This window comes from Magallana gigas, chromosome 6 (genome assembly GCF_963853765.1).
Source record: "Magallana gigas chromosome 6, xbMagGiga1.1, whole genome shotgun sequence".
Lineage (NCBI taxonomy): Eukaryota > Metazoa > Mollusca > Bivalvia > Ostreida > Ostreidae > Magallana > Magallana gigas.
In genome coordinates, this window is record NC_088858.1 from 21,157,464 (window position 1) to 21,185,174 (window position 27,711).

Consider the following 27,711-nt stretch of genomic DNA (forward strand, 5'->3'; position numbering starts at 1 on the left):
GTGAATTCCACCTAAAAATATATTCTCAAATTACCTGACAATCAACCAATTTTCATTTGATAATAATTTAAGTAACATCACGGAAAATTAAACAAAATGTCGATTCAACGAAATTAACGTGAAATCAAATGAATTTCATTGAAAGATTCACTCTATTTTACTTGCAGGCGCGTAGCTAGGCGTACGCAAGTGCTTCCACTTCATTTTCACTAAAAAAAAATATAAATAAATAAACACATTTTAATAGAAATAAAATAAAACTTAAACAATGCTGGTTGATTAAAACTTTGCTATAGGACTAAAAATTAAACTAAACTATATAAATAATTCCGGAATTTTATATACTCTATCGATTAGTTTTACAATATACAGTATTTGCGTTCATTTTATCCGGTATAACTTTAATGTTAAGAGAACATGTTTCAAAAACAACAAAAAATTACCGATTTCTTCGGAAAGCCTAAAACATCCGAAGAATCAACTGCAACAAAGAGTTTGCCCAGTTCAGAAAAAATTCAGAAACTGTTAAATGTACATTTGATAATTTTCCTGACTCCCAAGGCCCCGACTATCCGGATCGACTTATTTCAAACAAGCGACACCGATTTCTAAGACCAAGCTCCTTACTGAACATGGGAGTCGGCTTTTAAGTTTGACTTTCCGTTCAGGTAAGGAAAATAAAAATATATATAAGTTTTTTTTATAATAGATTGATTTTTTGATTTTTCATTGATATTTTTGAATGAAAAATGACAATGACGAACTATTAAATGAAATTGATGAATAGAAACCAAATAAGATAAACAACAATACATTTGTCAGCCTGCAGCGCTAGTGAAATATATTATTCGTACAATTTACCTCAATCACCTACAGAAAATATGAGGATAATATGAGGTGTGAGCTTTTTTTTTAATTCTAAAGAAGTACGGGGTACAAAGAGTAAACTAGGGAAAAATGGAATTAGCTCGGAAAGCATACATGGATGAAATATTCTATGTCTTGTGATGCAGTTTATTGTGCTCCATGTGTTCTGTTCGGCAGTCAACGTAATGATGCCAAAGAACGAACATTCACACAACTAAGTCCCGTCACTGACTGGTCCAATTTTAAAAGTAAATACGTATCCAGGCACTTATCGGAAGGCTCTAGTCACCACGATAACGTCAGAGCCAGCGAAAGGTTTCTGGGAATGCAGGAAACCGGGAAAGCTGACATCATGGGACAACTTTCAAGCTATCATCAGGAAGTAATTGAAAGGAATTGTCACATTCTAGGTGATATCATTAAGGCGTTTCTTTTTTGTGCTAGACAAAACATAGCAGTACGGGGACGTACAGGGCAACTTTCCTGTCTAACTCTATTTACAGGCACAGAAAGACCCAATTTTGGTTGCACATTTAGAGTCAGCAGACATTAAGGCTAAGTATACATCTTCCATGATACAAAATAAACTTTAAGACATCTGTGCAGACCAATTCAGAAAAGGGATAGTTGATCGCTGTAATGCTGCCAGTTTTTACGGTTTTATTGCAGATGAAGCAACAGACTGTTCCACAAAGGAATAGACTGCATTGTGTGTGAGATATTTTGATAAAGAATAAGGAAATACTGGTTAAGAGTTTATTGGATTTCAGGAAGCTGAAAGTACTACGAGTGAACGTCTTGCTAATAAATTTATATCATCATTAGAGGAATACGGCATAGTCATTGATCGTATGCGGCGTGGACAGGGATATGATGGGGCAGCTAATATGGCTGGCAAGCATAGAGGTGTCCAGGCAAATATGAGAGTGAGTACCTAAAGCTACCTACACTCATTGTCGTGCACATTCACTGAACGTTTCAGTTGTTCGAATTCATGCTTGAAAAGAACCACTTATTCGGAATCTGATGGATACAGTGCAGACAATCTCTTTTGCATTCGATTACTCGGCTAAACGTTTAAAACAGTTTAACGAATCTTTATCGAATGACAATCCAACAAAGGAGCAAATGGAACGCAAAACGAAACTCCCAAACTTTTTGTGAGACCAGGTGGTTCTCTAGGGTCGATGCATTAACTACATTTAAGAAATGTTATAATGTCATTATCGATGCTCTAGAGGAATTGTCTGAGGACGGAGCTCGAGACGCTAAAGCAAGGAGTTATGTATGTTCAATAAACCATTTTGATTTTCTCATAGCTCTTGGTACAGTTACATCTGAACACGTTCTTACTCCCCTTAATCCCCTCTCAGCAGTTCTACAGGGACGCAGGATGTAGGAGGCCGCAAAGGAGAGCAAAACCGTGATTTCTTTGCTGAGTGCAGAGCGTGTTAATGATGATGTGTGTGATGGTATATTTGAAGAAGCTGTAGCTATGGGAGTCCGAAATGATGTTCAGCCTTCGGTACCAAGGTTTGCTAGACGACAATGCCACCGAGGAAACGTTCCAGGAGATACTCCATCAGAGTACTGGAAGCGAAATCTATATCTACCATTCGTAGATCATCTTGTCAAAGAATTGAACGATCGTTTAGTTCAAAACGAAAATCGATTCTCTGCACAATACTTACTTCCTTCTCAAATAGGAAACATCACAAGGGCAAAATTGACAGAACTTTATGACACTTTTGGGGAGGACTTGCCCGCAAATAAAAAAAACGAGTTTCAACGAGAGGTCGACAGGTGGAGGGCGCGATGGACTGATGAACAGGTAAAACCCGAAACTTTTGGCGAGACTTTGGTTTCAATCAAGGAACTCTTGTTTTATCCAAACATCTTCAAATATTTGGAAATGCTTGCATGTATGCCCGTAACTTCAACAACCGCAGAGCGCTGTTTAAGCGCCATGCGTCGCCTGAAGACATACCTTAAGCCCCTTTCACAATTGGCGCACGAGCACTTTACAACACTTTGCGACCGGAATATTTTAGATTTGCACGAGGTCTCTCATACGTTGCACGAGCTCTCGCATTCGTTGCATGCGTTTTAGTGCTCGCATCATGTCTCCTCAAAATAGTAAACATGCACACTATTCAGACGCGACCGAATGCGATCCAAATCACCGCAGTGCAACGCACGAACACTAGTACGAACGTTTTACAACGTTGTGTGTACTTGCAAGAGTGATGCACGATTTTTAAAGGTCGTAAGATGAATCGCAGTTGTTAATGCGTTTATTGTGCGACCATGAGAATGTTGCTCAACATGCTCGAGTTGTCTTGCAACGTTTTACTATCATTGCACGACTTATCAGTAATATGACATGCTTTGCCACTAGTATATATACCCTGTATAAGCATCTCTGTTGCAGACCACAATTCAACAATATACATTTATTGCATGATGATGATGATTAGGGAAATATGAAGATTTATTTCTCCAAGAAAAATCATATTTTCCCAGGGCATCGCCCGCGGGAAATAAGTTTTTCTGGGGGAATAAATCTTCATTTTCCCTGAACACTAATGCAATAAACGAACAACATATGATTATACAAAATACGTTAATTTCTAAAATTGTTTGATTGTTTGATTTCCTCTGTTACTCTCATTTTTCTTTGATAATTTCGAATCATAGATAGTTAAGTTGGTTTTGTAATATATAGAGAATCAGAATGATTTAAATATTTTTGATTTAATCATACTTGTCTACATCATGTGCTCATATCGGCTTTTTCATTCGTATGAAATCGCCCTGTCACGTGACTTTCTAGACCCATAAAATATAATAGAATAATCATATTGAGGTATTATAATAAATGCTGCTGCATCTCTGTTTCTTCTTGGGCGGCATATTCTCTCGCTTGCAACTATGTCTATTGAAGAGCGTCGGAAATGGGCGGTATATATACCCCATCTGACTCGCACGAGCCTTCGTACCATGGAACGCATGATCGCACATCCAATCGCATTGGCGCACGTTCAATCGTCCGATCACCTGGTCTCTCGCGCGATCCTATCGCATTATCTTTCAACAGTCGCTTTCATTGTAAAACAGTCGCATATAGACGTAAGATATATCGCAAGATTTAATGAATTTACATCGCACAACGCTTGCTTATATCGTGCGAATTTCGTACGAATACGTTTTTCAAATGCGATTATTTCGGCAACAGTTTACGATTCATATCTAATTTTATCGGTCGCACGAATATTCAGTCGCTTCTGCTCGTGCGCCAATTGTGAAAGGGGCTTTAGGACAATTGCAACAATGACGGGACAAAGGATGTCGTCTTTAGCAAGTTTTCTATATTTCAGGGATATGGTAGTCAATGTATCAACTGTTATATCAGAATTTGCAGAGAAAAAGCAAAGGCGACTTGCCTTTTTTTTAATAAATAAAAAATAATAATTTCTCTTCTGATATTTTCTATTTTTATTTGCATATATTTCCATAACCTGGATGACAGGTTGACAATTATTGAATATTGAGAAATAACAGAATCTTAAAGGTTTAAATATATGATTATTTTTTGTATTTTAAGAGTATTTTTGTAGACAAAAAACGTTATAGACCAGTAGAAGAGAATGCACAAGACTTATTAGATAAAAATTAAATGGATTTAATCATCAATCAGACGCTATTTTTTCTTTTTCATTGTTAATTTTTTGATGATGATGAAGTAAGCATTTTACACATTAAAAACTGTTTTTTTAATGAATATCTTTTTTCTGGATACTCAAAATTAAGTGTCTGAAATGCTGAAAACTCGCCCCTGGGCCCCCACCAGGGCTTAGCCCTGGACCCATTGTGAGCCTCAAGGCGGCCCAAAAACCCCCTGGCTTAATTTGCTTCTATCATAAACAAACCTTAGCTTCGCCCCTGACTTTAATATTTTTCATGTATATTTCACATGAAGCACAATTTGTTGTAAATGATTGGAAATTAAATCAAAATTTTGAAGAAAAAAAATCTGAAAATCGTCTATTCAAGAATTTTGATGTAATTATTCTTACGTCTGTCACTTATTCGCAATCATCTGGCCTTACTTTTAATTCTAAATTGTTCGAACTGGGCCAGCTGGATAATTCTCTAGCCCCGGAAGGGTTTCGAAGATTGGATTTGGAATATATTTTTAAAATTGTTCGAGACCTTAACATGAACATACTACAATACTACATATGATAAAATGCAATCATTATTTCAAAATGAGGATTCTAAATTGCTAAAATGTGACCTCTTGGACATTACTGGGCCCCGAATGAAAGGTTAAAAGTTTAAAATTCGAGTATACTTTATTTTCTTAGTTCAGACCGTGACATCTAGAGTAATACCGGGGTATCTGCAGAGAATTAAAAAAAATCTGAAGGAATTCAAATATCAGCAAAAAATATATTTAAAAGACATCTCTTTCAATAACTAATGTTGTAGCTTGTTATATTATGATGAACTAGAGCATCATAGATATAGTTTATTTATAAATTGCTGAAACGGAAACAACACAAACAAATTAATTAAGAGTATAATGGTTAAATGTTTTACAAAAGAACGTGTGGAAAAAAATTAAAATCTTTTTAAATAAGATCTATACAATATCTGTACGACTTGTTTGTCTAGATATTAAGTATTTAATTCCCAAAACTGATTTGATCAGATTTAGAACTTTTATCAGGAGAGCAGTGTGGCCCATAGGCCCATTGTTAAAAATCTATAGAGCATTTATCCAAAGCAAAAATAGCGTCATTATTCCTAGCGCCAAGATGAAATTTAGAGTTGTCAAAAATGATATTGATTGATTAACAGTAATTGAATTGTTAAGCGGCAATCATTAGCCTCCGTGATTTCTGTATACATGAAGGCAAGTCAAATTGTTTGTTCAGGGTTGTGTCGCTTTGACAGTTATTCATTGCCCCCATTTGGCCAGAAACAATTTAAACCTGCACATGTATTTACAAAAATTACAATTTCTCCATTAACATTCTCATAGAGAAATGTTAAAGTCGAATGGACATATGAAAAGGAAAACCGAGCATTATTGTTCAGACGAATTCGTTTATTTCTGAATCAATGTATTTTAAGAGCTTATTTGATGGAATATATTGTCTATAAGGACAACAGTGTGTTAGTATTTTACTTGTATCTTAATATTACAACACTTTTCGTAGTACTATGATAAGAACACTTTTGTTTTTTACAGTTTTACTCCATAGATAGCCGTAAGATATCGAGTGTCTCATAATAGCATTTGAGAAGCGTAAAGAAAGACACAATTTTTGTATTTGCTGAAAATCTTACAAAGGCCATTCATTCATTATTGTGTACAACCTAACAGGAAAAGGGAAAAGAGAGTGTGGATGTTAAGTGAAACTGAAGTTTTGAAAATTAGGCGTTTGTACAGTGTATATGCATAAAAATATACATAGATACTCTCTCTCTCTCTCTCTCTCTCTCTCTCTCTCTCTCTCTCTCTCTCATGTCTAATTGAATTCTATAGGTTATTCCATTTAATATCTTTAAGCACCCCATACCCCATTTTAGTTGTTGTCTAAAATGTGTTTTTAATTTTTCTTATTTGAAATAAAAATGATATAATTCATGATACAAAATATGAATGACTTCTCAAGTATTGTAATAATAGAAAAAGGTGTAAATTATTGCTACGGGGAAAGCAAAAGTTACAATGATGTATAATTTTTTTTTTTACAAGGATCAGTGTGTACCTCTTAAAACATTCACCGCCTCCTTTTATGTCATCTTCAATGTTTCGCATTCATGTATACTAACTACTGACTTTTTCAAAATTTTTCAAAATTAATTTCTTATTACTTATTATATTCATGTTACAATTTTTTAAAATTCTTTGTGCCATTTCATTGCAGAGTAGTTAAAATTGAAACTTAAATCCGGAAAATAGAAACATGTTCTGCCGGGTTTTTTGATAAACTTTAAAAGTTATGATGTTATAGGTAGCTTTGACATTTTCCCTTAAAATACTATGGAACGCCAAATTAACGTATATGCAAATATTTGTACCTATCTTCAAATAATTGTACCTATCTTTAATTAATTGTACCTATCTTCAAATCATTGAAGATAGGTACAATTGAATTAAAGATAGGTACAATTATTTGAAGATAGGTACAATTGAATTGAAGATAGGTGTAAATAATTATACCTATCTCCAAATGATTATACCTAGGTACAAATGAATTATACCTAGGTACAAATGAATTATACCTTTCTTTAATTCAATTAAAGATAGGTTCAATTGAATTATACCTATCTCTAATTGATTTGAAGATAGGTTCAATTCAGACATATCTACAAAGGATTTGAAGATAGGTACAATTCAATTATACCTAGGTTCAATTCGTTTTGTGTATTGTTGAAAATAATGAACGCTCCCTTGAAGACATTTCAACATGGAGGGAAACGAGGGAAGCACCAACAACGAAGATGAAAGAATAAATAAAGGTAAATTCACAATAATGTGTGTGTGTGCAATAAACATGTATTTGCAAAAGGCATCATTTACTTATTAAAATATACATGTATATCAATAAGTAAGCCAAAAACATGTATACCCGAATACCCCAAAAGTGACGGAGTTAGGATAGTGACGTCGTTAGGGTCACTATATACCTAAATAAAAAACTGGCTTTATTTTTTCCCATAATTTTATCAAAGAATGTCAGTTGATAATCACTCTATTTATTAAAGCGGTAACAATTATTATGAGTTTTTGTTTGTTTTAAGGCTCAATCTTTCGGATGAAGATACTGATAAATTTTCGCGCCAGTTGTGACGTAACGGAAATGACGTACTATACAGGGAGTATTCATTATTGCCAATATTTTAGTAATTGAAGATATGTTCTATTCAATTGTACCTATCTTTAATTCAATTGAACATATCTTCAATTCATTGCATTTGTACCTATCTTCAAATCAATTGTACCTATCTTCAAATGAATTAAAGATAGGTATAATTGAATTGTACCTATCTCTAATTCAATTTGAAGATAGGTACAATTGAATTGAAGATAGGTACAATTATTTGAAGATAGGTACAAATATTTGAATATATGTTAATTTGGCGTTCCATAAAATACTAGTACTCAAACACTTCTTCATTGCAAAATCCCAAAATATACAATAAGTATACTTTGAAATCAAGTGTAGAGAAGGAATTAGTATCATAAGGTGTCTGTAATGGAGGGCTGATTTCGATATTCCTATACCTGGTTTTTATTGACAAATTGCTATGAGAAATTCAAAGACGAATTTCAAACTTCGGAATCTTCAACGTTTACAGCTCAAACCTCAACGGATGACATTTGCTCCAAGTGAACTGCAAACAGTTCTGGTCAACATCTTTCAACAGTCTTTATAAACGACAACAGCTGAACACAACTGGCGTTTTTAGGCATGGCTTATTTATTGAAATTGAACATGCATATTAACAACCGACCTGCCACCCAATTTATGAGCAGGTGTATGACTGTAGAATAAATCAATCAGTCATCACATCAACAATCAATTTTTCAAATCAATTCATAAATAATCAATCAAGTAAATTGTTTGATCAATCAGTGTAAATCTATGACATTAGCAATATGACTATTGAATCAATCAATCAATAATCATTCAATCTATCAATCAATCATTATTGAAAATTTATGAATTGTGTCAATAAATAATCAATGGGTCAAATAGCGTTTTGCTTAAAGCGGGTTAATGGCTAGGTAAGGTAGACCCTGGGAGCAGTTAACAACCTATTCCCAAGCTTTGAGCAGGCCATGAGAACAGTTCTCTACACCAAGGACCTGAGAAACCTTGCCATGTTGCAAATTCTGCCATACAAACAGCTTTGCTAAGGTGTTTGTCCGCCAGACAATTTGCACAACTCAAAACCCTTTGAAGGAGCAAGTTTAAGGGTAAGCCATGAGCAGAAATTCGGAAAAGGGGGATACAGGGGCAGCTGGGAACATGCCAGAAACAGATTTTTACTTAATCAGAAAACCAAAAAAGTTAAATCAACCTGTATTGCAAATGAAAACAGAATTTATCTATTAGGACATTAACATATTGTAAGCTAATCATGTTTAAATTTGGATAATATATAATTATAAAGTTTTGTCAAACTTTTAAATCCATGAAACCATAAGGGTTAAATGAATGTAATATTAAAAACACATTGTATAGCATGTCAGCTAGAAGACTTTTTAATGTAAATGACTGGGTTATATGTACAAGTTGACCAATCCCCTACCCATTGTTATTCAGTGTATTCAAGCTCAAAGGCTTCAAGACTCTTTGTATAGTATACATCACATGTTTAAGATAAGAGTTGATTAGAGATACAGTAAAACTCAGTTATAATGAAGTCCTAGGGACCATATGAATACTTTAATATATCCGTAATTCGTTATATCCATATAACGAATTCGTAATAATAACAAAAGCAAACTCACTATATACATGTTTTCATTCACCATACTACACTTGTTGCTGATTGAGGCTTAAAATAGAAATTCATTCTTGTGATACCTTTAATAATTAGATTATGAATTGAAGAATTTATGTGAAATCATCTAATCATCCGAATTTATGTGAAATCATCCAAACTATTATGCTAAATCGCAGTGCAGACTTTTTAAACTGTAAAGAAACTCGTTGTAAAAGTGTTAGATTTCGTTACTATTCACCTCTGCGGGACCCAACTTCAGTATGAGTATGTTATATCCGAATTCGTTATATCCGTAAAATTTTGCAAAGAGTTGTTAAGAATTTTACCGGGGACTCAAAAAAAATTAGCTATACGTGAGATTTCGCTATATCCGAGTTCGTACTAAAAGAGTTTTACTGTATGCATAAATCCTGACTTGTAAATGCGTATGTGGTATGATTGGAGCAAGCAATGGTTAGTACAACCATAATCTGAAATAGAGGTTAATTCTTGCTTTAAAGTGGCTCGCTACACCTTGAAATAGTTTCCAAGATTAGCAAAACATTACATGATTATTATTATTACTTAAACAACTACACAATCAATTGGATTGATACAGTTTAACAAACGTATAAATCGCCATCTTGCGACATAGTGTCTTGAAAGTATAAGTCTGGGTGAGTGATGTACCTTAACATGTTATCCCCAAACAAGAATAAACTGCGGACAGGTATAACGTGATAGTTAGTTATTTAAGTAGATAAGCGACTGGCCTTCGCAGGTGGCCATGCATGAACTAAGAACTATATATGATATGAGTTTTGGCCCCCATAATTCGCCATATTTTAAAGTGTTTTTGGTACAAAAAAATGTTATGTTATATTTTAGAAGAGTTGATGTAAAACATATTTTTCACCTAATTTTTTGATTTATTTGCACTCACTGGTAGTATATGACGTTAGAAGTGACGCTATGTCTATAATTCAATCAAAATCAGTCAAAAATTGACATTTTTCTTATCTTTTTATGAATGGGAAATATAGAGCGCATGCTTGAACTAGGAAAATTTTTTGGTCACTTATTCGCCCTGGCTATATACATCTCTGATTAAAATATTTGTTTGTTCAAGCATGCGCGCTTTGTTTTCTGAAAATGCAAAAAATGGCGGGAAACGGTTGTCCCTTCGATGTCATATTTCTAAAGTGTGGGCAGTTGAATCAAAATGAACATTATGTAAAAACATCACATATATATCTGTACAAAGAAAACAAACAATTACAGTAAAATGATGATGTTCATTTTAGAGAGCCATTTTAGGCCCATATCATATATAGTCCTTTGTTAAAACTTGTGTCAAATAGCAGAATCCACCTGGATGGATGGAGAAGTTTCCGTACCAACTTGATTTTTTGTGGAAATCAGGAGTGGTCACCTAACAACAAAACTTAATGATGGTTTCAATTTTTCTTTGGTCAACTTTCCTTACTTTTGCAGCAATATACCTTCATCACCTGAATATGGTGTTTTTGTGTCTCAGTTAATTCGATACGCAATGGCACGTTCTTCAATGAACAGTTTCTCTGCCGAGGCAACCTACTGACAAACAAGTTGATCAAAGGGAATGATCAAAAGTCTTGTTTGAAGTATCTTTTCGTAAGTTCTATGGTCGATTCAACTATCGTGTTCGCAAATACAACCCTCCATAGGGTCGCATGCAGACTGACGATTTTTTACTAATTGCTAGTTCATAATTAATACCTCATTGTCTACGGATTTGTTCCCGATTACGACAACGAGCAGAAGGCGGGTGTGCTCTTTGTCAGCAGAGGATGCTGAACAAGGCAGCTTGCAAATAAGGGAATACTTTAATTATTGCATGTTGGAAATGCTGAAGTATGTGGATGACACAAGGAAACACACTTTATGGGTAATGTGTGATGTTTGAGAAGCTGATAAGATCAATGCTATACAGTTGCCTGGATATGAGATGATGATAAAATATGTCTAATGCTGACATGGGACTTTAAAGTTTAGAAGAGATCCACAAAGTGGTAGAATAAGCTAGAACTAAATGCTACTTCCTGACAACTGCGATGGAAGATTTGAACTTGTAAAATCAATACCGGTACTTATAGTCATTGCGATGGTAGACTAAAATGCATACCGGTACTTATAATCACTGCGATGGTAGACTAAACTGAAACCTGCCGGCAGGAGGCCGTAGATGTTTATTGTTGATTGATGCTAAGTATGCATATAAGCTAAAGAAAGATGTGTACCATCCGCAAGAAAAATTTGGTCCAATACACCAATGTCCCTCTGTTTCTACAACACACTACATTCAATCATTTGCCTTTGACTGAATACATGAAACACACTTAAGTTAGTTGTAATGGGAGATGTTGTAATAGATCGTTTTACACAATACGACATGAGCCTAGTACAGGCGGGTTTTCGTCCTACAGACTGTCGGTCCAAATTATCTCAGAGATTAACAGAGCTTAAGCTCTAAATCATAAGGAATTGTCATAAATGGCTGCTGTGAAACTTGTGTCTTGATTCAAAATCATTCTGTCATTAATATTCTCTCTCTCTCTCTCTCTCTCTCTCTCTCTCTCTCATACAAGTCAAAGTATGGTAATGATCATGATATTCATGATATTGAAATACATGTATATTTTTTGAGATAGTGCTTGATAGCTGTTAATGTTTTGTTGCCAAATCTAGCTCCATATTTATATTAGATTTCTCTTCAGTTGATTTTGTGTACATTTTTGGGAAATGACAACTGCTAGTTACTGGACGTTCAACTACTAAGGATGGTTCTTGTATATAATGTCTTTCACATATGAACTTCAAATGATGCCAAAATTATACACTATTTTCTTGATGAATTCAGATACCAATTGTTTAAAAAAGAGAGAATATTCTCTGTTACATTTTATTTCAGTAAATTTGTTTCAAAGCATATGTAACAAACTATTGTATCACATGTCTGCCTAGACTTTGTCTTGGCTATCATTCATTTGATAGTCTTACAATTACACTGTTGTCAAATGGCTTGTGGCTTCATTTTAAAAAAGTACAAAAAATGGTGTACAAAATAAATATGAAATTAAATGCATGACTTTTTTCATTGGTTGCCTTAATTAACATCCTTGCAAAGACCAAAGAATGCAAAGCACACAAGTTGTAGAATGAGATTGCATCCAATCATACATGATATAAATGTAACATACTCAGAGATATTGCACATAATGAAATGATTATAAAATACGTATGACTGCATTATACCTGTACTTCTTAATGAAGTCTGCAAGAAGTAACTTTGTTTTTTCTGCGTGTGCAGTCATTATTTCAAAAGTGAAATGATCATTGAATATCATTGAAATGGAGTCATCAGAAATACAGGGAACAGAAAAAAATACAAGAATATTTCAAATTGTAGCATTTCAAATTGACGGATAAGAATTTCTAAGATTCTAAACAAAGCGCTATATGTTCATCCATTGAGGGAAGATCTGCAAGTTACTTCTGGCAGAAAAAAACACTGGAATGTTAAGAGTGAACGTTTTGGGGATTTTAGTTTAACTACAGAAGCATCCTTGCTTTTTGAGAGAACTCCCTGCATGGATTGTTATGGTGGGTGTATCGTCCATCATGTGACCATTTTCACTGGCATTACTGAGGTCAGACGCTAGGGTCGCAAATAGTTGTTCCACGTTATTGGAGTCTTTAACACTTGTTTCCATAAAGGAAATGTTGTGTGTATCTGCAAAGTTCTGAAAATACACAAGATGTAACAATATTAAATCTACTACTTTTCCGTGTTCCAACCTCTTTTCTTTGAGTATTAATATTATCGACACATGCATCATGAATATTTTTTTTATAATATCTATGATTTGAATCAGTGTTAGCAGTTTTTTTCTCATTGAGGCTGACGTTAAAGACTGGCATATAGAGGCAATGTCTCCCTGTAATGTACCGCTCTCTTTGGATGTAAATCGGCTTTGTTTCCCACTAGGACTTTGCAAACCTTTTCATTGGAGTAATGATCAATGTCTTCTAGCCATGTAATAAGTGATTTAGAATGTAATCAGCAGCAATGAAAATCCCCAAATCTGTAGAATTGAAACCAAAGACCAAAATAAGGATGGACTACTTACTCAATAAGTAAAAGTCAACATTTGACGAACAGGACACCATGAAGATAATGATATTGATTATACCAAGTATCATTGGTTACTGTAAAATTGTTTTTTTTAATTAGAATACACCACCACCACTGGCGGATTTAAGGGGGGGGGGGGCGTGGAGGGCGCACGCCCCCCCCCCCTAAAATTTTCAAAGTATGCATGACTGTAGATGATTTGATAAATTTTACATAGAAAAGTTAGCATTTTGTGTTTCACTTTATTTATAATTATGCCTGACTCAATGTTACACCTCATTGATACACCAGCTGTGCTATGCTGACTGTAATTCTGCTGCTCTATGAACATCTGATCCTAATGCATGTTGACAGGTTCTGATAACAAACCAATTAAACAAGCAGTGTTGGTCATTTCATTATGGTGGCTGCACCAAATTCCCCAGGGCCCTGAACTTGGGGCTTCGACCAACAATCGACTGGAAATCCCAGCAGTTTTGTTTCAAGTGTAAACTGCGCTGTCATTTCCCTATTGCGATGCAAGCAAAAATTTCTGATTATTTAAAAGCTGGTCGAAGGAAAATATATAATTGCATTTAAAACCAGATGGTCTATGAGCAATTATAAATTAATTACTGTATATTTTTTGAATTTTTTTCTAGGTAAATAGACTATTTTAATATAAGAATACTGAAGATTTGATGCATCAGATATTTCTAACAGCTAATAGGGGGTCGGATACCGTAACGTCATTAGAATGTTGTGACTTTGATAACCTGGTTAATTTTGGGAGTTCATAAATGCCTAAAATATTTTGTTTTTAATCCAATACATGTATTAGATATAAGTAACAATATTTGTCAAATTGTTATATGTTATAGGTTTTTGCGTAAAGGAAGCAAGCACCAATGGGAAATAGTAGATGGCAGAAGTCTGGTGATTAAAAGAAATGAAAACTTTATCTTGTTTGCTTATTTTTATTGCTTATTTCATCTTTTTAAAGTGTACAAAGCTAAAAAAAAAAATACCATTATTTTGCGCCTGGTTTTACCTTCAAAATACACGAAAACCCAGGAGCTTCCGGGGGCTTCGAAGACCCCCTGCATCAATAATTTTATCCACGCCCCCCCCCCTCCCCCAACTACAAATCCTGTATTCGCCCCTGACCACAACTATAAAAATATTAATGGGATTAAACTTTATACCAAGGAAGTACATTACAATGGGACATGTATAATTATGAAGAGGCCAAAACCAAACGTTGTTGGGTATCATCATGAGGTCTTAAATTGCAGATGAAAGAAAATACATGGTTGTGTTAATGAGGATACAAATCAACGCTATGACCTTCTAAAAATTATGAGTATTTAGCCTAATTTGACGAGATCCATTTTCTTAGAGACATGCCAAATACGAAGTGGTGAGATGGAGAAAAAGTCTGACAGCATAGAAGTACACTTATATATAACTGAAACTCTACGAGGCGAAATAAATCTTATCTTATCAAGGTTTTGCCAAGGAGTTAAATGATATAAACAGCGAAAGCATAAACTGTTAAGGTACGAATTGTGTAAAACCTCTGAGGATTGATCCTAGTGTTTGAGTAATGACCAATGTGAAACTGAAGTTTGAAGTAAAATGTGCTATATATGTTATAGTGTCCTGCACTTTGGGAAGGTATTAATTAGGAAGTATGAACAGTAAGGCAATATGCAATGTTTAAGGGTTAAACAGTATTTTTATATGCTAATTGCCTGCTTTGAGCAGCAAGCCAAAACCTGTCTGAAGTTTGTTTTGGACGCCAAATGCCTGAGTTTGTATGTTCATAAGACTTTATATTAAGCAATTGGGGGCTTAGTCAATCTGACCAGAGATGTGAATGTTGGAAAGTACGAGTATTGAATGTGCATTTCATACCCAAACAAGCAGGTGTTTTTAAAGATAACTGAACATGTTAACTGGAATAAGGAACTGAAGAAGCTATGCTTGATTGCCGTAGGTTATCCGTGCAAAATATATGTTAATTATTTTTTTCATGGATAGGTCCTTTGTGAGGACCTTTAGGAAAATTGATTGATGTTGTTTATTTGTACCTGAATAGGAAGACGCTGTTAGAAACTCTCTAGCGTTTGGTGTCTATGCAGAAATGAATATAGGAACATTTTGCAAAGGTCTGAACAAAACAAAGCGGTGGTCAGCAGGCTTCTAGTGGTTATCGTCGGCATGTATGCTGAAAGTGTTTACTTGTGGCAATACTCTACAATATTGTATAACAAGTTTCAGTAAACTGCAAATAAAAGTTTGATTATTAATTCCATAGCAATTGGGTACGATTAAAATTATAAAAAATTATAAGACCTTTTTTTAATATTAATGAGGAAGATGATTTGGATTTAAAATTGTCTTATCACATAAAATGTTGTATGAAATTTTGATTTAGAGTCACCCGCATCAATGTATGGCATTACCTGACAATCTACTTAAAAGTGGTCAATACTGCATTATGAATTAAATTCAAGTCAATACTTACAGTAGTTGATCATATACTTAACACAGACGTCAGAGTGTTGGAAAAAAGGACGCCGAACCAGATATTAATTGCGAAAATCAAACCCGATGGTTTAGCTAAAGCTAACCTGATCCTTATTAAGATCACGACTAAGGATAAGGTTGTTGTTGCTTGTATAGATGAATTAAATTCAAATATTTGAGAACATTTCTTTAACCTTACAAAATTATTTATTGAAATGAAAATTGTCTCGTTTTTTTTTGTATTGTTTGTTTTTGATCTAGGTATGATTTTATAAATATCTGTGAAAAATGCATGATAGTTTCAATGTGCTTTCTGTAAAAATAAATGTAACTTAGATTATATGTCTTACCTTGATAGCCCTGTAGAATAAGCTTGTTCCAAAAATAAACGATCAGCAAGTTAATACAACTCCCCTTTTACTTTGATAAAGCTTGATCAGCTTCAGTATTTAACAAATGTTTATAATATGGATCAAGCTCTGTCTGCAAATAAGTTTTTTACTGTTTGAACGAAGAGATGCTTACATATATCTTACTTTTTTCACAATTTGTTCCATTGAACCCAGCCACGCAATAACATTGGTAATCATTGACAAGGTCTGTACACGTACCGTTGTTTTGGCAAGGATTCAGTATGCAGTCATCAATATCTGCATGTTTAAGGTTAGATATTGTTGTGAAAAATAAAGAATGTGAATAAATATTACACGTACGCTGGTTAAACGAATGAATATTCTTTTGATTTACCTGTGTTTCACCTTAACAGTGTTTCACCTTTAAACCTATTATCAATTCCTAGATATCTAAATATAAAAAAAAAAACAACCCCAAAAAAAACTGGAAAAAAAAATCAAAACAATTCATGACACAAACCGACTTCTTCGGAAAATTATACAATCTCACTTAAACCATAAAAAATCTTATATCAATATTATTCTCAAATGACCCGACATTACTAAAACCTATTTATTTTTAAAAGATATCTTATTTGGATTTTAACCTCTTTTACGTTACATGTAACTGCTAAAAAAATTTATAACAAATATTATAATTACCCTAATTAAAGGAATATGATATGAAAGATGATATTAAATTATAATATATAAAGATAACTGAACATGTTAACTGGAATAAGGAACTGAAGAAGCTATGCTTGATTGCCGTAGGTTATCCGTGCAAAATATATGTTAATTATTTTTTTCATGGATAGGTCCTATGTGAGGACCTTTAGGAAAATTGATTGATGTTGTTTATTTGTACCTGAATAGGAAGACGCTGTTAGAAGCTCTCTAGCGTTTGGTGTCTATGCAGAAATGAATATAGGAACATTTTGCAAAGGTCTGAACAAAACAAAGCGGTGGTCAGCAGGCTTCTAGTGGTTATCGTCGGCATGTATGCTGAAAGTGTTTACTTGTGGCAATACTCTACAATATCGTATAACAAGTTTCAGTAAACTGCAAATAAAAGTTTGATTATTAATTCCATAGCAATTGGGTACGATTAAAATTATAAAAAATTATAAGACCTTTTTTTAATATTAATGAGGAAGATGATTTGGATTTAAAATTGTCTTATCACATAAAATGTTGTATGAAATGTTGATTTAGAGTCACCCGCATCAATGTATGGCATTACCTGACAATCTACTTAAAAGTGGTCAATACTGCATTATGAATTAAATTCAAGTCAATACTTACAGTAGTTGATCATATACTTAACACAGACGTCAGAGTGTTGGAAAAAAGGACGCCGAACCAGATATTAATTGCGAAAATCAAACCCGATGGTTTAGCTAAAGCTAACCTGATCCTTATTAAGATCACGACTAAGGATAAGGTTGTTGTTGCTTGTATAGATGAATTAAATTCAAATATTTGAGAACGTTTCTTTAACCTTACAAAATTATTTATTGAAATGAAAATTGTCTCGTTTTTTTTTGTATTGTTTGTTTTTGGTCTAGGTATGATTTTATAAATATCTGTGAAAAATGCATGATAGTTTCAATGTGCTTTCTGTAAAAATAAATGTAACTTAGATTATATGTCTTACCTTGATAGCCCTGTAGAATAAGCTTGTTCCAAAAATAAACGATCAGCAAGTTAATACAACTCCCCTTTTACTTTGATAAAGCTTGATCAGCTTCAGTATTTAACAAATGTTTATAATATGGATCAAGCTCTGTCTGCAAATAAGTTTTTTACTGTTTGAACGAAGAGATGCTTACATATATCTTACTTTTTTCACAATTTGTTCCATTGAACCCAGCCACGCAATAACATTGGTAATCATTGACAAGGTCTGTACACGTACCGTTGTTTTGGCAAGGATTCAGTATGCAGTCATCAATATCTGCATGTTTAAGGTTAGATATTGTTGTGAAAAATAAAGAATGTGAATAAATATTACACGTACGCTGGTTAAACGAATGAATATTCTTTTGATTTACCTGTGTTTCACCTTAACAGTGTTTCACCTTTAAACCTATTATCAATTCCTAGATATCTAAATATAAAAAAAAAAACAACCCCAAAAAAAACTGGAAAAAAAAATCAAAACAATTCATGACACAAACCGACTTCTTCGGAAAATTATACAATCTCACTTAAACCATAAAAAATCTTATATCAATATTATTCTCAAATGACCCGACATTACTAAAACCTATTTATTTTTAAAAGATATCTTATTTGGATTTTAACCTCTTTTACGTTACATGTAACTGCTAAAAAAATTTATAACAAATATTAATAATTACCCTAATTAAAGGAATATGATATGAAAGATGATATTAAATTATAATTGTAATCAACGTAAAGATAAATATAACCCCTAACCTTATCACATTAGAGACTCATTTTCAGAGGCAACAAATGTTTTAAAAATCCCTTTATGTATGAGATATGCAAATCAGAATACAGAAAAATTATATATATATATATATAGAGAGAGAGAGAGAGAGAGAGAGAGAGAGAGAGAGAGAGAGAGAGTTTTTGCTTTGTCAAACATCATTTCAAAATCGTCCTACTATTCCTTATTTTCTAATTCTTGATTTTAACTTCTAAAGATAAGGATTGGGTACCTCAAAAACTTTTGACTAATATTTAGCTTCATTCGTGTTTGTTAAAACAACCAAAACAACTGTAGTTCGATTTTTCCTCAAAGTCTAATAATAAAATATCAATGTAAATTTTCATAAAAGAAACTTAAAATTTAAAAATGTATTATACGATTAAAGATATAAGCGTTTTTGTCATCTTATTTGCCCATGTTCATTAAACACTTATGAAAAATGTAGTTAGAGAATACTCAAATGTCATGTTAAGTAGAAAACAAAAATTTATAAATTGCATTTTATTAAACAGAAAAAGGATTAGACGGTAACAAAAACAAAAGATATGAATTACTTTCCTATTTCACAGTTAACTACTGCGTAACCTGGTTCACATACACACACATAATGAATATATTCGTTGAAACAGTTTCCATTAATACAAGGTAGACTGATGCAATCATATACATATTATTGTAAGTATCTTTATTCAACTTGTACTGGTATCATTTTATTAGCATTTTGTCATTATATCATGATTTTTATTTGATAAACACAGACTGACATTATTCACTTTTACTTTTACCAGTTATTTTAGAGACATTTTTTCACTTTCTACATGTACGTATAGTTGAAGTAAATTTACGCCAAGCACTAGTAAAAAACAATATTCAATACGCAATAATTTTGAATAGTTATCTTTCAGTTTTCTATCCTTAAAAACAAAGTTGTTATGAATGCACTCACCATCAATCTCTTTTCCATCCACCATTAAGACAAACTGACCCGGAACACCGATGTTCGACGCTTGAGGGAGATTTAACATACTATCGGTCATAGATCCAGGAACGGAATAGTAATGTATTCCATCACCAGCATTGAAACCAACCTACCAAAAAAAAAACACTGCAAAAATATATAGAGGTAGACTCTTGTGGCTATAACACAAAAAGGTCTTCCGGCCTACCCCCCCCCCCCCCCCAAAAAAAAAAAGGAAGAAAAAAAGAAAAAAAAACCGCAAAAATTTATAGAGGTAGACTTTTGTTGCTATACTGTAACACAAAAAGGTCTTCCGTTCCTCATATATTACTTTGTAAAAATTGCATTACTCTTGTAAATAAAAATGGATATAATATATACTTTGAAGGAATTTTCCAGTAATTATTTCTATGTAAAACAAAACAAAATGACAAAGAGTCAGTTTTTTAGTACTTCCTGTAACAACCGGAAGTTATACTGGATCAAACAGAACATAGAAAACTTATCTTTATACAGTATTTTGTCTTTCCTCAAAGTTTGGTTGTGCAGTTTGTGTCAGTTTTGAGAAAAGATTTTTTTGTCTCCGGACCGGAAACGGACTCACATGAGTGATTAAAAAATCATTTAAAGAGGTATTTTTAGTACATTTATCTACGATTCCTAAGTACTTCTTTTTACTACAGGAAGTTACGCCGATTCAAGCAAATCATGTTTAACATATCAACATACGGAATATTATCATCCTACAAAGTTTGGTTGTTCCAAGTTTTGACCGTTTTTGAGATCTTGTCGAGACAATTTGTTTTGTCTCGGGACAGGAGACGGACAAACGCAAGTGCTCAATGAAAATTTAAGTTATCATTTATTGTATATTTGTACAATCGTTCATTATTGTTAATCAAGTTAACTAAACCTGTCAACCAAAAAACAGTTTTACTTATAAACAGCTTGATTTGTTTGAACTCTTCCAGTGAGAACCGGAAGTGACGGTTGACCAAATGAAACCCTTTTAACACATCTGTAACAAGTCGAGACCACTATATTTTGTGACGTCGGCATTAATTTGCTACCAAATTTGGCATCTGTTTACTTTTATCGACAAACCAATCAGGTGAATGAGTTGCAAGGCATTGTGGGCTATTACAAGTTTCAGTGTATACAAAGCGTATTGAAAATATATACCATTTTGAATTGTTCTATGGAAACTCATTTTGAATGATTTTTCAGAATTTATGAAACTAATATGGACAATTATATCTGAACTTCAATTTCTATGCTCACATTTAACAAATATTGCATATGAGGACTTATAAATGTATCAACCTATTTAAATACCCCATTGTCAATGTTCAAAAGAGAGGTACGTCCTATTGAATTAGTTAGAAGCAATGAGTACCTTTTTTTTCATGTGATACCCCATACTTGGGACAACATTAGTAGAATGCGCGTTGATATTTTCTTCAGGGACATTCATCAGAATGCTTAACGGACAAAATACTATATGCTGCATAGCTTGCACTTCTGCGTTTGTATATTTGTGCATTTCTACTACCGTGGTTATTCACGTATGTTAAAAGTGTACAGGTACCTGTATTTATTTCTAGTACACATTGATAAAGTCACCAATACACAATTGTGCAGTTTTTTCTTATCAAAATCTGTTTGTACTTGTTTGGATATGTTTGTCAGTTGTTTGATACTGATCATTTTTTGAAGCAACAATTCATCAACTTAAGGAAGTACAAAACAGATAAGCTAGATTTTTCCTATAATTCAATTTTTCTAAAAAATTTATAATTTTTTCTTGGGAATGAAATCTTTTAATACGTAAAATTTGAAAAAAATCCGACCTCACAATTTTTGCCCACATCGCCCCAAACCTACCATTGGAATCTACTTTAAGTGGAGTGTAAAATGAAATAGTCATCGTTATAATTTTCTATGCCATTAAGTTATTTTTCAAGACATTACAAATATTTGTGCTGCTATATTAACAGGAGACCTTCTTATTACTTAAAGAAACTGAAATAAATTCTAACTGGTAACTTAAGATAATTTATCATGCGATATAATGTAAAACTAGCGCTTGTGAATACTCTTTTATGACGAAAATTTGCAACACTTAACGGTATCTAAAAAGAAAATGTATAATTCACATTTGAATAAAATTTAACAGTATGATTTTCATGACCCTGTAATTAAAATATATCAAAATAAAGAATATTTAACCATTGGTTTTAGATTAATTATGGTTTATGTATGTTTGACGGATGTATAAATTGATAAAAATCCTTGATGACGTCATCATATTTGACCTTTGACCTGTTGATATGACCTTGAAATTTGTTTGACATAAAGCCCACACACTGGTCCAAATTTCAGGTCTTTACTTTGAAAAGAACACAAGTTACGCATTTTTAAACGATATAAAGCTCAATTGCACAAAAATCATATGAACACCATCCAAATGTATGTTTCAAAATTATCAAAATACGTTGTATCTCAATTGTTTTTGGCCTTGAGTAATTGATGGGTATGATTTATATTTTTTTCTTAAGATAATGGACCGAAATTAATTTTTACATAATATTAAATCATTATTTTGTGTATTTGAGAAAATATTTCAAATAAATAATTTCAGGGGTGTTTCGTACTACCTTAAACAACAGTATTTTTCAATGTGAGCATGGAACAAAGTTAATGGTACATAATCTTTCCTTTTTTACCTTCTAAAGTAAAACTCAAGATGTACAAACATTCCGGCAAGCAATTAAATATTGTGAATAAAACAGACAAAAACCACGTGCATTTTTTGAATCGTAAACACGTTGTAGACCGTCATGCATTGCAACTCATTCATTGGATTGGAGAATCTGTTTGTCGAAAATACTGTCACGTGTAAAATAATGTTATCCATATAAGGTAATATACCCGACCTGTGTAATCAAATGTCTATTGTCCATGTAAGATTTGTGTCTTTACTTTTTACAGTTTCTGAGATCTGAGATACAAAATTTGTAGGTAGAAAAGGAGATAATTGAAATGTTTCACCGAAATTATAACTTTTTCGTTTATTTACCCATGTGTAGATGACCTATTGTATTTGTATAACTGAAATGTACCTTCCATTCGAAATAATAAAAACATTTTTATAAAATCAAATTTTGCAGTACTCTCTGTGACGACCGGAAGTTAAGCCGGATAAAACAAATTAATGTCATCACATGTTAATAAAAAGATCTTTCATCTTACAAAGTTTGGTCGTTCAAAATTTAAACCGTTTCAAAGATCTTGTGGAGACAAGGTTTTTTGTCTCGGGACAGGAAACGCACAAACGGAAGTGATTCATGAAAAATAAAGTCAGGATCTTTGTATATTTGGCAATGGCACATTATTAATTATCAAATTACCTCAAATTATCATAGAAAAACAGTTAAACTTATAAACAATTTGATTCGTTTGAACTCTTTTACTGAGAAGCGGAAGTTGCGGTCGACAAAATGAAACCCGTTAAACACATTTGCGATCAAATGTTTATCATCCATATAAGTTTCATGTCGTGATCACTTACATTTTTTGAAATCTTGCGGGTACAAAATTTGTTTAAAAAAAGCTACCTAAGATAGTTGAGATATCTCACCGGAAGTAGAATATCTTTAATTATTTAACATTGCATTGATAACATAGGTAATGATTTATATTAATATGTTCAATTTGTGTAAATTAACTAAAATACGTAAAAATAAAATTTAATTACTTCAGGTGACGACCGGAAGTTTTGCCGAACAAAACACAACTACAGGCAGAGGTACATCATTCCACAAAGTATTGAGCGTTTCTGAGATTTCGTAGAGACAAGGTTTTTTGTTACGGGACAGATCGGAAATGAATTTTGAAAAAATGAAAAAAAAAACGCCTCGAGTTATTATTTTATTCTACCTCTCCAAAAAATTTAGGTAAGATCTACTCAACTATTTCTAAGAAATTTTGCAGACAAAATAATGAGGAAAAATTATAAGACGGAAAGAAAGAAAAAAAAACTACAATTACTAAATGTCACTTAAAAAACATTACAATTACTGTAAGGTCTTCTGTTGTAACGGGAGATCTTAGAAAGTGAACGTTACAGTCAAGTGTAATACAAGTTTAACAGTTGAAGCTTTCAGTAATGTTACTCCTTCAGATAGTAATGCTTTGCTAAAAAAAAATTTTTTTCCATAATGGTGATAGTCAACTACTGCAGTCAAATAAGATGTTCTTCATTTTCTCTTTATTCATGGAAACATTGGGTATAAAAAAGCATTCAAAGCACATTAACTTATGATGTAAACCAAAGAACCCCCTCCTTAAAATAACCTTAACAAACGCATTATGTATGTGTAACTCAAAATAATGTTAGACATATTAATATCTATTCATATACCTGAGTTTTGTACGTCCAATTAATTACATTATACATGAATACAGCAGATGATTGTACTCCGTTTGTGATTAAAACGAGCTGGAATGTGTTCCTCTGAAAAGAATCAATGGTTATATAATCAACAACACATGTATTAGCATTTTTATTGTAGATGTTTATTCCTGATTTAGTATACACTGTATATGTTTGACCAAAATTATAAATATAAATGTATAATTGAAGATATTATAAAAAACTGTCATTAATAATTGCAATGAGTTAATTATATCGTACCTGCTGACATTTGATTGTACCGTTATCAGAACAGCCATATGCAGCCACTTCATCCCAAGTGGCGACCATCATCCAAGTTGCAGAAAAGTTATATAAGCTAGGAAACACAGTACGGACAGTGCTTGTTCCCTTTTGTAAAATGGATGAATCTGTTGTTGTTCGATACCACACAGACCCTCCCCGATCAGTATCTATGTCCGTCCAAAATGGGGCTATCATTTTATGTGATCCATTTATAGGAAAGGCTTGTGCGGTATAATCCGTCAACGTGGGATCAAATGTAACGTAACCGTTGTTATTGACCTGAATGCAAAACATGGATTAAATTTCCATATGAAGAGTGTATCAAGGTATTCAGCGAGTTATGTCGATAACGAAGGTTAAGGTCTGTAATTGAATGATTATTCAGATTCGCAGTACAGTTAAGACGGCTGATAAAAATATCGGCAAATTTTTGTGATGAAAACACGTATACTTTAGTTCAACTGGCATGTCTTTTTTAAAATCAATAACAATCACTCAAATGCAATATATTTTTAAAATATATATATAACAGTACAATATTTTATGTCCATAGTGGTCATGTGATAATGCAGTCGTATGGTACAAGCTGATGTATTTGCGGTTTTGAGATCATTTAAAAAAATCAATATTACAAGGGCATAATCATGTCAAAATTCACAACTGAATAATAAAATAAATTTTTTTTATACTGTAGATTTTGAAAAACGTTGCAAACTTTTTTTAAAATGCACATGTTGAATATTTTGAAGGTCACGGGTTAATTTCATTAAAAAAATAATTAATTTGTAAGTTTTTACGAGGATCCCAGAAGTTATTAAGCTACATAGCATATTTCAAATTCACATGTAAACGTTTGTCAGGATCAAGTAAGTATTTGCCCTTGCAATTAAGTGATTTATTTAGGTACTCAGCTTTAAAGCTGCTTGGTCCGATTTTTTTGTAATTACAGTATCAGATTTTTTTCTCATACAAATCATTTATATTAGAAAGTTATGGACTTTCTCCTATTTACACCAGCAGAGTCAGTCTCCTTTCAAAGTTAGAAATATTCAAAGTAAATAAAATAATTTCTCTTTGGGCAAACGAAAAAACAAACCAAAATGCATCACGGGAATGTTTAAAAAAAGGAAACCGCTTGGTTTCGTCCCCCGAATGATTGGGGTTATTCAACCCGCTTGCTATGCGTCGATTGTAAAGAAAGCAGACTTTAGAAATATTAGCGAACAAAACGTACACATGTTTATTTGAAATTTGTCCGATCATTTCGACCTTTATTTAAAGCGATGTCAAATTCGTAATACAACTATACCCGTCTCGTCGTCAGGGGTGAAATTTAACATGAGGCGAAGTAACGCGGTACCTTTTAATGTCGTTTGTTTTGTTAGCAAATTTTGTACGTATTTTTCTTCATTGAAATTTGGCAGAATTGACGGGTAAAACTACTGCAATGTCTATTATTATACATATACTAAGCATAGCCATCGTTTAAAAGCGTGCATAAAATTTGATATAAAATCGGGCCAAGCAACTTTAAGATACACAATATTTTATAAAAACAAAAATTAAGGAAAATAAGGCTATATAGGTAGCATTTTACTAATAATAATGTAAAACAAAAATATTCATTTATAATTTTCCGTTAATTTATAACATTTTTCTTCGCTAAAAAACTACATGAAAGCCTTCAATGACTTTACTGAATGCGTCATTTTGAAGCATATGACGTCATATTTTGTCATGCAGCGAGAACGACGTCTCGCTTATTTTTCAGTGTGTACGATATAACGGACATCAAAATTGTATGTAATAGGAATTGTTGTTTTCAATGAAAAAATTAGTGTAAATTAATTTTGCTAATAACTAAATTAATAAGTACTTTCGAGGTTTGTTATATACTGTGATGTCATAATGCACATTTCACTTGCTTTTTGTCTGAACGGAATTTATTGACAGCCTTAACTGTGCTGCGTTGATTTAATGATGAACACTGTTACGGTATTTGATTTTGAATTGTTGAAATTAGTTGTTCTCTAACTTTTATTGTTATTCATTCCTTTTACATATTTTAACATGATGAGCATAACATACTTACATAGATGGAACTGTATGATGACCCAAAGAACGGAAAAGGTACCGATACATCAATACTAGGAGTAGATATATCATCATTGGAGGGTAAAAAGCTGTCTCCTACAGCCGAGCCAAAAGGATAAAATTGACTGAGCGGAAAACCAGTTACTGTGTAAGATAGCAATATGAAAGATAATGCTACTCCGAAAAAGAACTGGAAATGCATGGTTGGTAGCTGGTTTATGTAATTGAAACTCATGTTAATACTGTCCACTTTTATTTAATTCCAGGAAAAGGAAAAAATAACAACTATCAAATGCAAGCTAGGTTATTTAAGATATGACAAGATATGCATTGTTTTATAAGTTATCCTTCCTTAAGTACCGGTCTTTTGCCAAGTAACAATGTTATGTTTTATCAAATTGACTTCCGTGATTTCCACAACGGAAGACAAATAGTGTAATACTTTTCAAAGTCGCCTCAGTATTTTGTTAAAGTATACGTATACAATTTTTAAACGGCTTCCTTTGCAGACAACTAATAGTTCAGCATGTATATAAAAGTTTACATTTTTTTCTGTTAAAAAAACATACCTTTTTGATATAAAAACATATTTGATTTCAACAGTTACCATTTTGTTTTACTCTAAACAAGTGTTTCTGTATTTCTTTTAAATATATTCTTTAAAGAATAGGAATACACAAATTTTAAAATTTGTCTACGAGATATCTTATTTCATTTGATCAAAGTTATATTTACTCTCTTTGATATGGAAAGACATTTACCATAATTATGTATTATCTTGTGCTTGCAAAGCAGAATTGAATATCAAATAATATGCATAATATGCATTTCACCACCATACGAGTAATTGAGTCAATACATAATTGTGACGTATTTTCTTTCAAAAAAGGCAATAATGTTCAGCAACATTTCAAAAATATTTTCTTTCACAAGCTCGATATTTATTAGCTTAGCAGAGCACAAAAAGAAAAGGCGTTAGTGTTTAGTTGATAACTCCAGACTCCGATATCAACTAGGTCTTGCTTTATG

General features: G+C 32.8%; 2 protein-coding genes across 7 annotated transcripts in view; both read right to left on the reverse strand.

The window, feature by feature from the left end:
- The window catches only part of LOC105329357 (uncharacterized), a 162,452-nt gene that overhangs the window by 91,177 nt on the left and 43,564 nt on the right, over nt 1–27,711 (reverse strand). The gene's annotated exons all lie outside the window — the stretch shown is intronic.
- On the reverse strand, nt 12,309–26,999 carry LOC136276543 (sushi, nidogen and EGF-like domain-containing protein 1). Of its 4 annotated transcripts, XM_066088826.1 has the most exons (9): nt 26,681–26,999; nt 24,565–24,867; nt 24,292–24,384; nt 19,857–19,998; nt 18,296–18,409; nt 17,321–17,484; nt 13,825–14,057; nt 13,321–13,499; nt 12,309–13,157 (listed from the first exon to the last, which is right to left on the reverse strand). In XM_066088826.1, the coding sequence occupies exons 1-6, from the start codon at nt 26,915–26,917 to the stop codon at nt 17,468–17,470; spliced, it is 906 nt and encodes a 301-aa protein (XP_065944898.1). In that variant the 5' UTR covers nt 26,918–26,999; the 3' UTR covers nt 12,309–13,157; nt 13,321–13,499; nt 13,825–14,057; nt 17,321–17,467. The 4 variants fall into 4 exon arrangements, with proteins under 4 accessions (XP_065944898.1, XP_065944895.1, XP_065944897.1 ...); XM_066088823.1 differs by having other exon boundaries at nt 13,415–13,499; nt 17,321–18,409; XM_066088825.1 differs by having other exon boundaries at nt 13,364–13,499; nt 17,321–18,409.